The sequence below is a fragment of the Kwoniella shivajii genome, chromosome 7, assembly GCF_035658355.1.
Source record: "Kwoniella shivajii chromosome 7, complete sequence".
Classification (NCBI taxonomy): domain Eukaryota; kingdom Fungi; phylum Basidiomycota; class Tremellomycetes; order Tremellales; family Cryptococcaceae; genus Kwoniella; species Kwoniella shivajii.
This window is the reverse complement of record NC_085914.1, coordinates 1,088,466-1,102,260: the sequence shown is the minus strand read 5'-3', so window position 1 is coordinate 1,102,260 and position 13,795 is coordinate 1,088,466. Positions and strand designations below refer to the sequence as shown.

The 13,795-nt window shown below is 45.3% G+C and overlaps 6 protein-coding genes across 6 annotated transcripts; 4 read left to right on the top strand and 2 right to left on the bottom strand.

Annotated features, from left to right (window-relative positions):
- Positions 1-120: 120 nt before the first annotated feature.
- Positions 121-4,248, top strand: IL334_005526 (uncharacterized protein; the record flags this gene model as incomplete). Its single annotated transcript, XM_062937238.1, has 14 exons — positions 121-504; positions 555-719; positions 774-943; positions 993-1,539; positions 1,591-1,612; positions 1,668-1,757; positions 1,819-1,908; positions 1,975-2,299; positions 2,351-2,481; positions 2,542-3,394; positions 3,455-3,568; positions 3,622-3,697; positions 3,757-3,900; positions 3,958-4,248. 14 exons carry the CDS (start codon positions 121-123, stop codon positions 4,246-4,248), a joined length of 3,402 nt encoding a protein of 1,133 aa, XP_062793289.1.
- Positions 4,249-4,866: 618 nt separating this feature from the next.
- On the top strand, positions 4,867-5,510 carry IL334_005525 (uncharacterized protein; the record flags this gene model as incomplete). Its single annotated transcript, XM_062937237.1, has 3 exons — positions 4,867-5,148; positions 5,226-5,411; positions 5,490-5,510. 3 exons carry the CDS (start codon positions 4,867-4,869, stop codon positions 5,508-5,510), a joined length of 489 nt encoding a protein of 162 aa, XP_062793288.1.
- Positions 5,511-6,173: 663 nt separating this feature from the next.
- Positions 6,174-6,740, top strand: IL334_005524 (uncharacterized protein; the record flags this gene model as incomplete). The annotated part of the gene is made up of 2 exons (XM_062937236.1): positions 6,174-6,467; positions 6,558-6,740. The coding sequence occupies 2 exons, from the start codon at positions 6,174-6,176 to the stop codon at positions 6,738-6,740; spliced, it is 477 nt and encodes a 158-aa protein (XP_062793287.1).
- Positions 6,741-6,957: 217 nt separating this feature from the next.
- On the top strand, positions 6,958-7,595 carry IL334_005523 (uncharacterized protein; the record flags this gene model as incomplete). Its single annotated transcript, XM_062937235.1, has 3 exons — positions 6,958-7,257; positions 7,329-7,499; positions 7,554-7,595. 3 exons carry the CDS (start codon positions 6,958-6,960, stop codon positions 7,593-7,595), a joined length of 513 nt encoding a protein of 170 aa, XP_062793286.1.
- Positions 7,596-7,717: 122 nt separating this feature from the next.
- Positions 7,718-9,067, bottom strand: IL334_005522 (acyl-CoA thioesterase II; the record flags this gene model as incomplete). The annotated part of the gene is made up of 3 exons (XM_062937234.1): positions 7,718-8,092; positions 8,188-8,346; positions 8,414-9,067. 3 exons carry the CDS (start codon positions 9,065-9,067, stop codon positions 7,718-7,720), a joined length of 1,188 nt encoding a protein of 395 aa, XP_062793285.1.
- An 804-nt stretch (positions 9,068-9,871) lies between these two features.
- On the bottom strand, positions 9,872-13,540 carry IL334_005521 (uncharacterized protein; the record flags this gene model as incomplete). The annotated part of the gene is made up of 4 exons (XM_062937233.1): positions 9,872-9,964; positions 10,032-10,158; positions 10,228-13,175; positions 13,292-13,540. The coding sequence occupies 4 exons, from the start codon at positions 13,538-13,540 to the stop codon at positions 9,872-9,874; spliced, it is 3,417 nt and encodes a 1,138-aa protein (XP_062793284.1).
- Between the last annotated feature and the right edge of the window lie 255 nt (positions 13,541-13,795).

The window sequence follows — 13,795 nt, the reverse complement described above, 5'->3', positions numbered from 1 at the left end:
GATCCTGATCAGATTTTGAGCTTTATCTTTGTTTTCAATTCGTTTTCTCCGGTGTTGCTCTTGGATTGATCGACCGGTGGTTCGTGGTCTCGAAATCAGCAGGGAGCTGTTCTGAGCCCAATGCCCCATCCTGATTCCATTCAGCTAGGCACGATTCACCTGAAGCTCTCGTTTAAATTTCCGTCGTCCTCAGTACCACGTTGGTCTCCTATCACAACTGGCTTCCTTGCATCAAATACCCTTTTCGATAAACACTCATCTGAGGTCGTTGAGATATTGCGCCTTGCATTGAATGACGTGGGGCTGGGCTTTCAAGTTGAATGGATCAGGCATGCAGATGGCATCCTGATCAGATGCTGGATTCTGCCTAGCGATGTCCCTGGGAGTATGTGGAAGTCGATCAGGTCGAATGAAAGAGAGAGGATAGTGAAGGGTTTGCTCATGAATGTTCGCAGATCGTGGGAGCTTGGAGAGGAGCAAAGGCAAGCTCTGATGGACTATCAGGTATGTTTCAAGTCAGCTTACAGATAGTCGAACTCACTTCGACGTTCTAGCCCGAGGATGATGCAAGTATGCAGGATATCTATACAGGTGTTCCATCACCACATGCACCCCAATTCGGTCCTACAACATCTTTACCAGATAAAGAACTGTTCGAAAGTCTGGAGGCTTACGAAAACCCATATGGAGTGAGAACGGATTTATACAAATACCAAATCGTAAGTGTCTCTGCATTATCATGCTCAGTATCTGATTTTTTTGTTTCTTCTCAGAGATCTGTCGCAAAAATGGTCAGAATGGAAATGCAACCTGAAAAGCTGGTTGATCCATTGTTTACGCCTTTTCGTGAAGCCGGAAGGGAAGGAGCGTACTACGTGAATCTGTCAAATTGGGACATACAACGTCATCCGGGATGGTATGATCTACCAAAAGGTGGTATATTGTAAGTCGTCTTCCACTGCGAGATGTATACAAAAGCTTACTTGTCACAGGTGCGAACAGATGGGTACAGGAAAAACTCTTATGTGCTTGTCACTCATCGTATCTACCCTGTTTCAGCCCACTCTGCCTCCCCCAATCACCATCGATTTATCACCGATCACAACAGACATTGCTGAGCGTACATACCCCTTTACTGCGAATCATGACCTTCGTGCTCTCACTGGATTTCCACGCTCGCAAACAGATCTGGTCTGCCCCTCACTGGTAGAACTATGTTCGAATGTCATCGCCACTTATGATCCCTCAGTAAAGCGTCGTCCGGACATACCAGATATATTTCGAGCTTTGTTAAACCGCCGAACGTTTTATTGTGTTCTACCAGTAGACAATGAGTGTTCTCGAATTGCAAAGAAGAGGACGGCGAACCAAAGGGTGAAAAAGATTTACCTTGCTAAAGGAACTCTGATAGTGCTACCTCAAATTCTGGTTCATCAGTGGATTGCTGAAATAGAACAACACCTAGAAGAAGGATTGTTGAAAGTGTATCAGGGGGTGGGCGAGGAGTTGCCTAGCATTGAGATCTTACTTGATTACGATGTAAGTGCTCCTGGAGTAACGTGGTCAATGTCGCTAAACCTTTCAAATTAGGTCATACTGATGGACACATTAAGTAAGTTTTTCGAATGCTAAAAGATCGACGAAAATGCCAATCGAATATTTCACAGGGTTCGGTGCCGAAGAGAGTCAACATCGCTCAAAGTTGGGCTTGCCGTCCTCGGTCCTTCTTCAAGCACGATGGAAACGTATTATTCTTGGTGGGCTGCTCTGTATATAGACTATGCGTGAGATAGAAAGCTGATTCGCAGTGCTTTGCAGATGAAGGTCATACAGCTCAGTCGAAAAGTAGCAATTCTATGACTTTTGCCAGGCAGCTCAGTGTGGAGAGACGCTGGCTTGTCAGCGGTAGTAAGTGTAGATCTTTCTTTGTCGAACCTTGAGCACGATCTTCCGCGGAACTGACTTTGACTTCAGCCCCAACACGACACTTGCAGCAAGGCGGGGAAACTGAAATAGAATCATTGAGTTTACCAGACTCTCAGATGGTGACCACCGACACTTGCAATTTTGATGTACCTCTCGATTCACACCAAATGCGCCGTCCATGGAACCAATTTGATTTGGAGGACGCACAACGGATAGGAAGAATGATCGGAGGATTCCTTGCTGCTGAGCCTTTCAAGACAGAAGGTGGATTCGAGAAGAACGTATTATCACCATTGAAGAATCGCGAAGGACCATCATTTGGCGCCGTTAGACGAATGAAATACATCATGGATGGCTTGATGGTAAAACACGCGTAAGGTCCTTCCCACCGTTTCCGCGGTTAGGTCACTGACAACGTATACAGGCCTAAAGTGATAGACATAGAAGCTCAATTGCCGCCATCAATAATCACGAACGAGATGTTACGATTTGACCCTATGCAGAAGATCACATACAATGTTCTCGCAGCCCTTGTGGCGAGTAATGTCTATACCAGTAAGTCGGTCTCTTTTTAATACATTGAGACTCACGAACTCGTCTGATGAAACAACGCAGGTGGGGGTGAAGATGCCGACTACTTCCTGCATAAGGACAATCGAGAATCATTCTTACGTGTCGTCGATAATCTTCATCTGGCTTGCTTTTGGTATTCAGCTAGAGATATGGGTACAGAAGGCTGCCTTGTTCGAACGCAAGATTGGCTGCGACGTCATCCGGAAGCGGATTCAGAGATAAGGCAACGCCTCGAAGAAGCGTGCTATCACCTCGAGACCGCTATTGACACACCTGGATGGGACGAGTGGATGACTAATGCTATTTCTATGCCACTCGACGGACACCTCTTTCCTTCATTGATTAAAGCTGCCTGGTCAGATTCCTTTGACACACAATCAGACATGGTCGACGTACATAGTTTCAATAATATAAGAGAACTCAATAGGCAAGGTGCAACAATTCAAGAACTCCATATTTCAGGATGGGATCATCGTAATGACAAGCTGGACGAGTTCAACAAAACCATGACCAAGTACATGGAGAAACACGCGAAAGAACAGAGGAAATTATCCAAGACCCAGAATGCAACGGCTGCCAAAGCTCCCAAAGCGGTCATCAAGGCTTCTCCGAGAAAGCGACCCAAAGAAACAGGGAAGAAAAGGAAGGATGAGATAGATGAGCGATTAGAAGAAGCAGAACGGAATGCCGCTTTGGCTGCGACTTTCAGTTCCTCGGATGTGAATTTACCGAGACCTCTTCCTGCAGTCATCCAAACCAGAAGTCGCTCCGCAAAAGTCAATTTTGTCGGTCAGACTGTCCTAGCGGCAGAGAAGGATGATAAGTTCGTCATTTTTGGTGACGCGTACGAGCTAGGACATTTGACGGAGATGCTGGATCTTCTTGACATCACCTCGTAAGTGGATTATATTGGTTGTTTCACCCTTCACCCTTAGGCTGATCATCTCCTTCGCAGTACCTTCGTGGGTAGCGAATTAATGACCAAGGATAGAAGAAAAGCCTTAGATGCCTTCCAGAAGCCCGAAATCAGGGTTTGCTTGCTGGACCTGAAGGTCGGCGCTCGAGGGTTGTGAGTTGTTTTCGCGCCCGATCCTCTTCAAAGCCAAGCTTAGGGGTCTACAGAAACCTTGTTGTTGCCAACCGAGTTATCTTTCTTCGACCTATTTGGAGTCTGGATGTTCAAGCTCAGGCGATTAAAGTGAGTTGTATCAGGTCACAGTAGTGGATTTCCCCCCACAGTGCCTGACATTGGAGTAGCGGGTACATAGAATAGGGCAGACACGGCCTACCAAAATCCAGATTCTCGTTACGGAGGGGACTTTCGAAGAGGATATAGCTAAACGATCGACCAAGAGTAGATCTCAGGATGACGAGAGACTGTACTCCAAAAATATGATCGAGGTGTGTACCTGGCTCGATACAGTGACCAAATTCTGAACCTGACGACACTGATTGTAGAATCCTCGCTTTGTCTATCCGGAACGAGACGAAATACACACTTTCACCGTTCGATTCACGCCCACAAGCGAGACTCTCGGGACAGCTGCTTCCAATATCCCGACTCCTACGGAGCAATTGCCTGTTACTCCTCAAGGACGGCGTGCTGACAGTGAAGTGGTGTTTGCCACACCCGAAAGCCCTACCCCAATTGTCTTGGAAGATTCTAGCTCAAGCGAGTCTGCTCTGGGTAAAAGGGGAAGGGATAGCGAAGAGAAACCAAAGAAGAAAGCTAGAGTCGCATTCGCGTGATTGCTTGCTATCTACAATTGTATGGCAACCCCACATAATGATTTCAATGCTGAAGGGATCCTGATATTGTATGGTAAGTAGACCTCAGACCTATTGCTTGTAGCGATGAACAAATCTAACGACGCGAAACCGTGCTCATGTAATTGTTTTTCATTTACTACTTCTCATTTACTACTTCTCGGATTGTACTCTTAAAATTGTCTGGACTTGTAGACCTCACTCGATCACTTTGTTATGTGCAGACATCAAACATCACACATCAATCGTACCCTACTGTAGTCAAGGAGATATTAGCCTACGACCGACACCTTCCAGTCGAATCCTCGAGCTGTTTCAGATCACTAGCGGACCTCCTTTCACGTATTTCCGGATTGATTGCTTCCTGAGGCTACCTTCCTTTCATTCTCATTGATTTTGCGGAGTACAGCTTCTCCTGTAAACGTCGATCTCCAATTAGGAGAAAGCGACGAGATTGGAATACAGTAGTTGTTATATGCACAAAGAAGTGGGAACTCCGACATTCTTTAACAGATGGGTAAGATATATAAGTGTCGTGGCGGATGAAAGAACCTGTTATCAAACCATAAATTCAGAATCTCAACTCCTTTCCGCCTCAATATGTTATTTCCAATTCTGTCTGCCTCTTTCCTCGCATCGTCCGCTTTGGCGATCCCTGTTCCACCGCCTAGTGACTCCAAATTCAATCTTGGTATTCCACTGCATACATCGTACATCAATGGCAGTAACAGTGCGGACATTCGGCCGGGAGATATCACTGTCATCATGGAATTTACAGCTTCAGAGATCGGACAGGGCATCAAGAAAGACTTCCATTGGATAACTTATGAGCATGATGACACGGCCAAGAGTGATGAAATAACACCTATATGGAATATGACTGTAGGTGTCCATTCATATCTCAAACTTTTATACCGCACATATATACATGTTCGCTGAGTGCCAAAATGGTGTATTAGTGCTTTGCAATTGCCAAAAAGGCTTTCGAGGGACCTGCGGAATTCACCCTTCAAGACCACTCTCCTTGGATCACAGCTGGTGTTAACGCATCTGGCGTACAAGATGGATCAGCTGGTATCTCGTGTCCTACAGGGTCTTGCTTATCGGATGAATGTAAAGGCAAGGAGCTCCCATTGATCGACACGGTAAGTCTTCTATTCCTCTATTCTGACCATTCATTGTGAGGGTTGTCTGTTTCCTTGTGCTAACAGATATCTGCGCAGTTTCTGCATTACTATATATAATCTGGTTCTGTATGTGCATGTTTCTATACGTACCATGATCTGTTTTGTCACGTAGTGTTATCCTGCTTCACCATCTTATGTCCTTTTGTATATCCCGGCTATCACTGGAGGAAATCGTAAGCAAAACAGCTCCGTTCATTTTCAGTTATATCGAGTCTAGTGTCCCAGAGGTGCATCCGAGCATACATATCTGCACACTTCCGCTCGCTACAGAGCTGTACATACGGATATCAGGATCCTTCCTTTAATCTCTGCTTAATGTGGTCCAAGCTTCGGAGCAGAGTAGGATTCCGAGATGACAAATTATTCAAGCAATTCTGTTATTTGAAACTTAAGTACACGTAAAAGATACTATTGGAAAAGCTTGGTCATAAGATCCTTTCATTGATCAAATTCCATTCATACTCAAACCCTAATCAATCTTTTCAGGCTTGTCATTAGCAACGGATACCTTAGGAAATACCATTGTCGTCCTTTCATTCCTGGGTGAATTGCATGATCAGCAAGGTCTGTAGGATCCGAGACTATTGCCCAAGCTCGATTCAAGAGACGTAAAATCAGTGTCAATTCAAATAGTCATATGCTTTCGTTGGTCTCTAAAGTTTCGTCCTTGAGCGCACGATCCCTTCTTTCGCGGTCGAACCTCCCTCACCTGCACCTGCGATGTTTCCTATATTTGCCACTGTTACGTCCATGCTCCTACCCATAGTCTTTGCAAGCACACCACCTTCAGATACGAGTCCTTCATCCGCTCAGATCAAGCTACACATTCCCAGGTATACCGAATTCCTGAGCGCTAGTGACCCAAATGATCACCATCGAGGTGATTATGACGTTTTCTTCAATTTCACCAAAGAAGACTTGAATAACCATAAGAGATATGAATTTGTGTGGACCACCCTTGAACATGTGGATACACCAGAGACATTGTTGATGACTCCTTATTGGAATATGACTGTAAGTCGTGCCTTTTCACTGCTCAATGCTTCCAAACAAGCCTTCCCTTCTTGATGTACTTGCACGTCTAACAATGTACTGTACGAATAGTGCTTCGCATCCGCTAGTGAACCTTTCAAGGACGCTGCCGCATTCACTCTGATGGAAAAGAAACCCTGGATCAAAGTAGATCATGCTAAACCCTGGGCTGGCATTTCCTGTATAGCTCCCAAATGCTTGGCTACTGCATGCAGGGCTCAAGCAACACCAGTCATTGACACTGTCAGTATCTGAAAATTGTCTATATGTATTGGCAAGGAGACTGACGGCGTGAATCAGTTTCTTCTTTAGTCGTATACCCTGCTATGATCTACCAGAGGTCGTACTATAGCGGACTATAGGAAGGCTCTCTTGTATCCAATGTTGGTTTGAAAGCCTTTATCCATCGTCGTCATAAAGAACCGCTTCGAAGCCGCCTTCCTCCTCCAATAAACAGTACAAGTACCGTACAATGTTGTATGCAATTCTACTTGTTGTAGCTGTGTCCTTACCTACTGGTTTCGCTACTGGTGAAGAGCCATCCATCAAACAAGCTCCTCCAGCTGCTCAAATCAAATTACATATTCCCAAATATACAGAGTATCTGAATGCTACCGATATAATGGACCATCGTCGTGGTGAATATGATATTTACTTCAACTTCACTCAATATGACTTGGATACCTCCAAGACACAAGAGTTTGTGTGGTCGACACTAGAGCATGTGGACGCTCCAGAGACAACATTGATTACTCCTTACCGGAATATGACTGTATGACCCGTCACTTATACTCTTATGGTTCATTCGTGATTCAATAATTGCTAACCTTGACACTATCTTAGTGTTTCGCTTTTGCTTCTGACGCCTTTCAAGGGACAGCCGAATTTACGCTCGCTGAGAAAAGCCCTTGGCTCACATATGATGTCAGAAAACCTGGGGCTGCTATTTATTGTATGGATCCTGAATGCCTGGCGGGCGCATGTAAGGAAGACGAGACACCTGATATCGACTCGGTGAGTAGTCGATCCTTTTCTGCATTCGATCAAAAGACTGACGAATTATATCAGTTTATATATTGGGAATCTTCTGATTTACTAGCGCCTGTTTGAGAATTGAGCTGGTTCAATCCTTCCATTTTGCGATTATGCATGTCTATAAATGCAACTAGATGACCGTGTCCGCATTTCAACTGTTCAGTCTCCTCAATTCGACTGAACGATCTTTTCTAAGCTTATAATTTTGCTTTCCTCTGCTTGGCTCCGTTATCCTCGCCGACAACTCCTCCCTCAACGAGACCTTTCGCTTCTAGTCCTTTCAAATCAGCCCTCACTACGCCTTCCTGAGCCGTAACAGCTATCAAATCTCCTTCTTGTGTGTACACCCTGCCCTGCAACATACCTCGTCCACTAGCTACATCCACACTTTGAGCTTCCATTACGTGTAATAGAGGCGCCGAAGGATCAAAATTTTCCGGGAAGGGGTAGAAATGTATTGAATGGTCCAAAGAGGCTAGCATTCCTATTCGCGGTATCGAACTTTGATTCAATCCCACTGCTCGAGAGGCCGTACCGATGAATTGAAAATCTGTCATGTACGCTATCATAGCCTGTAATATCACGCATATCAGCATCTCCACCAGCGAATTTACCAGAACAGTTGTTCAAACGGTTGATGCGACTGGACTAGGCATGCTCCACTCACTTTGACCGTCTCTATGTCTGGCTTTTCATCAGGCCCTAAACGGGCATGTAGCCAACTGAGCCGGGTATGATGAGCCCCGTCCTCTGCTTCTTCGTATTGTGATTCCTCTAAAGACCTATATCTTGCTCTGGCTATACCCACGGGAGATTCTCTTCGTTCCTGATAATGACCGTCACATAATTTAGCTTTTTCTCGCTGCTAATTCGAAACCTACGACCAGACTCACCCTGATATATTCAGTCAAAAACTTCTTCCTTGCTCCAGTCCAGTTTGCCGCTCTCTCATCGAAGAATTTCTGCCACCTACTCTCCTCGGTATAACATTCTTTCCATGGTCTGAGATTGGCTGGAAAGGGAGCCTGATATTTCGGTTGAACTCCCTGTCGAGTGGAGTTGGTTATATCCTTAATTGACTGGGAAGCGGATTGAGGCAAGGCGAACCGTAAAGAATTGGACATTTTCGCATTGTTCCCTCCTTCTTTTGTGGATGATGAGCTATTTTGAGGTATAGAACCGAAGTTTTTAGGCAAAGGTGTAGGAGGTGATGTGTAACTCGCAAGTAAAACGAAAACTTCTCTTTCACCTTGCCATGCCCTGACTAATCGATTTGAGTAACTTTTCCCATCCCTTAATCTTTCGACTCTATATTCGATATCTGGATTCGAGAATGCCGGTAGAAGAAAGTAGCAATGCATACTGTGAAGACCCAAAGGTGAAGAGATAGTCCTAGCTGAAGCAGCTAAAGACTGAGCGATTACTTGTCCACCAAATACTCCTCTCGCTCCTGAAGGCACCCAGAGGGGTTTCGAAATGGATATATCGGATGCTGATGGATGAGGAGTGACTCCGACAAGGTCGGTCAGAAGAGTCGAAGGAGCCATAGCGAATATGGTCTGTGAATATGTGAGAATGAATGAGAATGAAGAAAAGAAACAACAGAAGCTGAAAAGCAAAGTCTCACAAAGGTTTACTCTGTTATCGCGACACTTTACGATTTCGGCTATCTCCTCGTCTACATTTAACCGGTAAAACTGCTGGAACATCTTCAGCGAAGGTGGTGAAGAAAAATGATAGCTTATATAGGATGCAAGTGAGTTACAAACCTCTTCCTCCTTTGCCCATACATGGAGCTCATTCACCTAGCGGAAGTAATGAAGTCACAAGAGCACTTGTGTCTTACAAAATTCTACAAAATCATAGGCTGCTCTCTCTGGATTTTCCGCAAGCGTCATCTTCCAAGTAGGCGTGTAATGGGAGTATCGATACAAGCCGGACTCTTGAACACTTGGAACCGTACTATCGAACATTCCAAAGGGAGTAAAAGCCCCTATCTCTTTAGAGGACCGTTCATACCCTTCACAGGTTGAGCAGTGCTGTTGACTATCAGAGACGACGAAGAAACGCCCAATACTGACGGTGAAGAGGTATGATATCTGTAAATCAAATTATACGAATCGATCATTGAACCTTCTCTAGACATCCCCACTTTTGGGATGCGACTCAAGGGCCCCCATAATGCATTCATGAACTTCAACTCGGAATCCATATCTCACTTTGCCATTACGCTTCTGCATCAGTCTATTTATGCACAAATACATGAACATGATCACGGACGTGCTTTTATTGTGTGGCATTCTTCCTCCACAAGTTGCTTTAGATCACTTTGAGTTGAGGGTGGCAACTACTCAGAATCCTAATAAAGCTCTTACCATCGCAGAAGCTTTACCACCGGTCTGTATACCCATCGCTCCCGGTATAGCTATTGTACGAGATTGCATCTGGCAACGAACCGATCATCAGTTTCGGTCCAACGGCAGGAGGATGAGGAGAATGGAGGTAACTTACCGAATCAACTCGGTAGATATCTTTCGCTTCTTGCAGATTGACCGGATCATTTCCCCACTCTTCCCTTTCCTTCCGTTCAGCTTCTCTTCGTGGTCTGCTGGCTGCGAATTCCCTCTCTTGCTCAGGACTACGACGTAAGCAGTCTCGTTAGCTTTCACTAAATCACATCATCGTCTCAAGCGAGATTTGAACATACGTTAGAACCCATTCGTCTGTCCAGCCGCCTCGCCTGACAGGTTTGGGAGTTTCTTTCTTCAAGTCTTTACCTTCTTTGGCTTTTGGGGTTGATGTACCTTGAAGTAAAGCGAGTGTGTTACCCAATAATCCAATACCGTGTCCCGAAGCCTTGACAGCAGGTACGGGTGTACCACTTTGACCAGGTTTCGGAACGGGCTTTTTTGGTGGCAAAGGCTTTTTGATAGATCCTTCAGCGGAAGACACTAATTGAGACGTCGATTTGGATCTCGCTAAACCTTCTGATTTATTCACAGGTGTATCGGATCCTATGGCCGAAACCTCCTTCTTGAGAGCTGATTTGATAGGTTCTGATGGACGAGGTTTCTTTTTGATTTGTTGAGCTCTTGGTGGGGACGATTGGACTGAATCGCGTTTGTCAGGAGATTTTGAAGGTAGTCTTTCCTTACTACCTTCGGTTAGACCTGTATTCGATGCTGTCTTGCTGATTGACGTAGATTTTGGCATATGTGGGTCTTCACTCTTGGTAATTTCTCCGGCAGCTTTAGGCGTCTTTCCAGCTTTCTTTTTGGGTAGATCTTCATCTTCGTCTTCATCATGAACTACTCGATGAGCCTTCTTTTTCGACTTCTTGATTCGTTCTTCTTCTTCTTCTGAGTCAGTGGATGAGTAGTCGCTTTGAACCCGTTTTCCCTTCCCTTTCTTTTTGGGAATGGACACATCCGACACTTCCTTCTTACCCATATTTTCACTGGTCTTGGTATTGATGTCGCCTTCCTTCTTCTTTGAGCCTTTTACGTCTTCGGCGAGTATTGGTACTGCAGCATTGTCCTTATTGTCGGTTTTGGATGGTACCGGTGAGTGTGATCGCGATGCTTTCGGCTTCGAGATCTTCAGTGAGATCTTCGGCTTTTTGTCGTTTTCCTTTTGGTTCCCTCGGAGATCTGCACCTGTCGCCTCAGCTGAACCGCTTTCTATAGATTCCGATTTTCTCTTTTTTGCTTGTTTTTTGTTCGGTTGTTTGACAGGGGAAGTAGACGCCAGTTCAGCCTTGATAGCTTCATCATTAGATGTAATCTTTGGCTTGTCACTTGCTGCTTCAGCCTTCGGGGCGTTGAACTTGAGGGTCAGTTTTTGCGGACTCGTACTCCTTTCCGTTGTTGGTGTCGGAGTCTGTTGTTCAAGATCAGTGGTGATGGACTTGGGCAAGCCTTGTCTTGGAGGTCTTCCTCTTTTCTTTGGCACAAATGGTTCTTCCACTTGTTGCACTGGTATCCCCTGTTCCTGTTCTTTCCCCTTGTTCTTGCCTGTAACTCCCAGTGTTTTCGTATTAAATACTTTGCTTTTTGCGATTTTACGCTGTGAGTGTTTCGCGAGAGCAGCGTCTTGAGATCCGGGTGGTGGGGTCAAGCTTGAATCACTGAAAGCATGCTCATCGTCCTTTGGAGTAGCAGGCGCTGAGGGAAGGGATTCGGGATTATCTTCCGGAGTCTGGGCGTATGGCGGTGTCAAATTTGCGCTGTCTTTCGGTGTTAGCGGGAGTGGTGGCGTATATTTTTCGCTGTCTTTGGGTGTCGGAGCAGATATGGGAGTGAGATCTCCCTCTCTTGGAGAATAGACCCGACGAGATGATCTCCTCGATGATTTCTTCATGGATAATGAAGACATGGTGGTTGCGCGTAATACGAAAACAGGAGATGGGCTGTCAGATGTTGTTGTCAGAGTTGGAATGCTCGGAGATATGACAGGCTCGCTTGAAGATACGACAGAATCGTCCAATTGTTTCGAAGAGGTAGAAGCTGATCCTTTGAGCGATAATCTGTTGGAAGTTCTACGGACGATAAGTTGCTTTGTGATAGGATTAGCTGAGGTGGGCTTTGGCGGAGGGACCGTGTGTAGTTTCGTGGGTTTAGCGGAAGCTTTCTGCTTAGCCAATAATGTCTTCTTGTTTGGTTTCGAAGTTAAAAAGCTGGTTGGCTTGACTCTGATACCATTCACAGGTGCTGATTGGTGAGATGGAGGAGCAGTGTCGGCTGTCGGTGGGTACAGTTTGAGTCGAGCAGGCTCGGAATAGTCAGAGGTTAGCGGAGAGAGTGACGAGCTATCGAGCAAGGATTGAGCAAGTTTGGATTTATCGATAGTCCAGAAGCGAGGATGGAACTGCTTTGACTCGTCTGATACCGGAGCTAAGGTTACTTGTTTCGAATGTGGAAGAGGTGATGATTGTATGAGATTGGGAATCTCGAGAGGCGATATAAATTGAGTCGAATTTGATGACCGTGGGTCGAGAGGAGAATTTAAAGTATCGATGGGGGACTCGTTAGGATTCTTGACTGGCACTTGTGAGATGGAGACGGTAGGATCACTGAGTTGGGCAGGAGTTTCTGGTGGAGTGATCGATAATCTGAGAGGAGATGCGATGTTCACAGGGACTTTGGCTTGGAAGGGCGCGGGGTCGGAACAAGGTACGATGTAGACTGGAGTTTCAACGGGGTGAGGGGCTGATGGTCTGTCAGCTAGATTAGGCGTCCGTTGAGCAGAAGGAGTACGATATTCTGGTGGTAAAGGAGAAAGGTCCGATTCTGTTTCGAAAGAAAGGTTTTGCAACAGCGACTGAGGTTGATGTACAGAAGAAGCGGGGCTTGGTATTCGAGGCAACAACGGAGGATCTAAGCTCAAGGGCGATATTACACTTTCCGGACGCCGTAAAGGATGAGATCTTGGTGATATGAGCAAATCAGAGTTTAATGAAAAGATAGGCGATAAAAGGGGTTTTGGTTCTACTGGTTCGGGCGGAAGAGTGCGTTTGCTGAGTTTAAGTCTGGTCGATGGGGTATGACTATTCACAAGTCCAGCCTCTAATGTGGGCGTCTTCTTTTGGCGAGATGTTTCAGGTGGTAATGGTAGTGGGGGTGAGGGTGATACACAGTTCAATGGATCAGGTGACGACTACGAACCCCAAAAATATAAAAAAATATCAGTGCACTGGTTCTACCAGATCTGAAGGATATCAAAGTGTGTATTGAATACCGAGAATGAGGAAAAGGATAAGGATCAAAACATACGCTAGGTTCATTTATACTATTATTGATAGACGTAATTCTCCTTCCGTCATCGGGTTGATTTCTAACTTCACTAAGTTTGAATTCGACTATTGGTCTTACAGGTGCTGTTGTTCTTATTGGTTGATTTCGAGGATTATATGCCTGGGAGAACGATTGATTGTTTGCACGAATAAAAGAGGGGAAGGTATTGACAGGAGACTGGTTTTGACTATTCACAAGATCATTGATTGATATCCCTGTGCGACTCATACACTCCTTTCAGAAGGATGATTGAAAGGAGAAATGCTAAAACGCTTCCAAATAGAAGAAGAGGTCTCCTAGGTCTTCCAGACGTATGCGAAGGGAAGAAGAGCAGAGAGCCGAAGTCCACTATTTCGAGATTTCAATATGAAGAAGAAGAGGAGGACGACGTGAGGAAGGAAGGTGAATTGATTTTCATCTTTCACTTCCATTGCATGTTCGAAGGCATTTAGTCCACTTCCAACGGAAATATTCCGATATGCG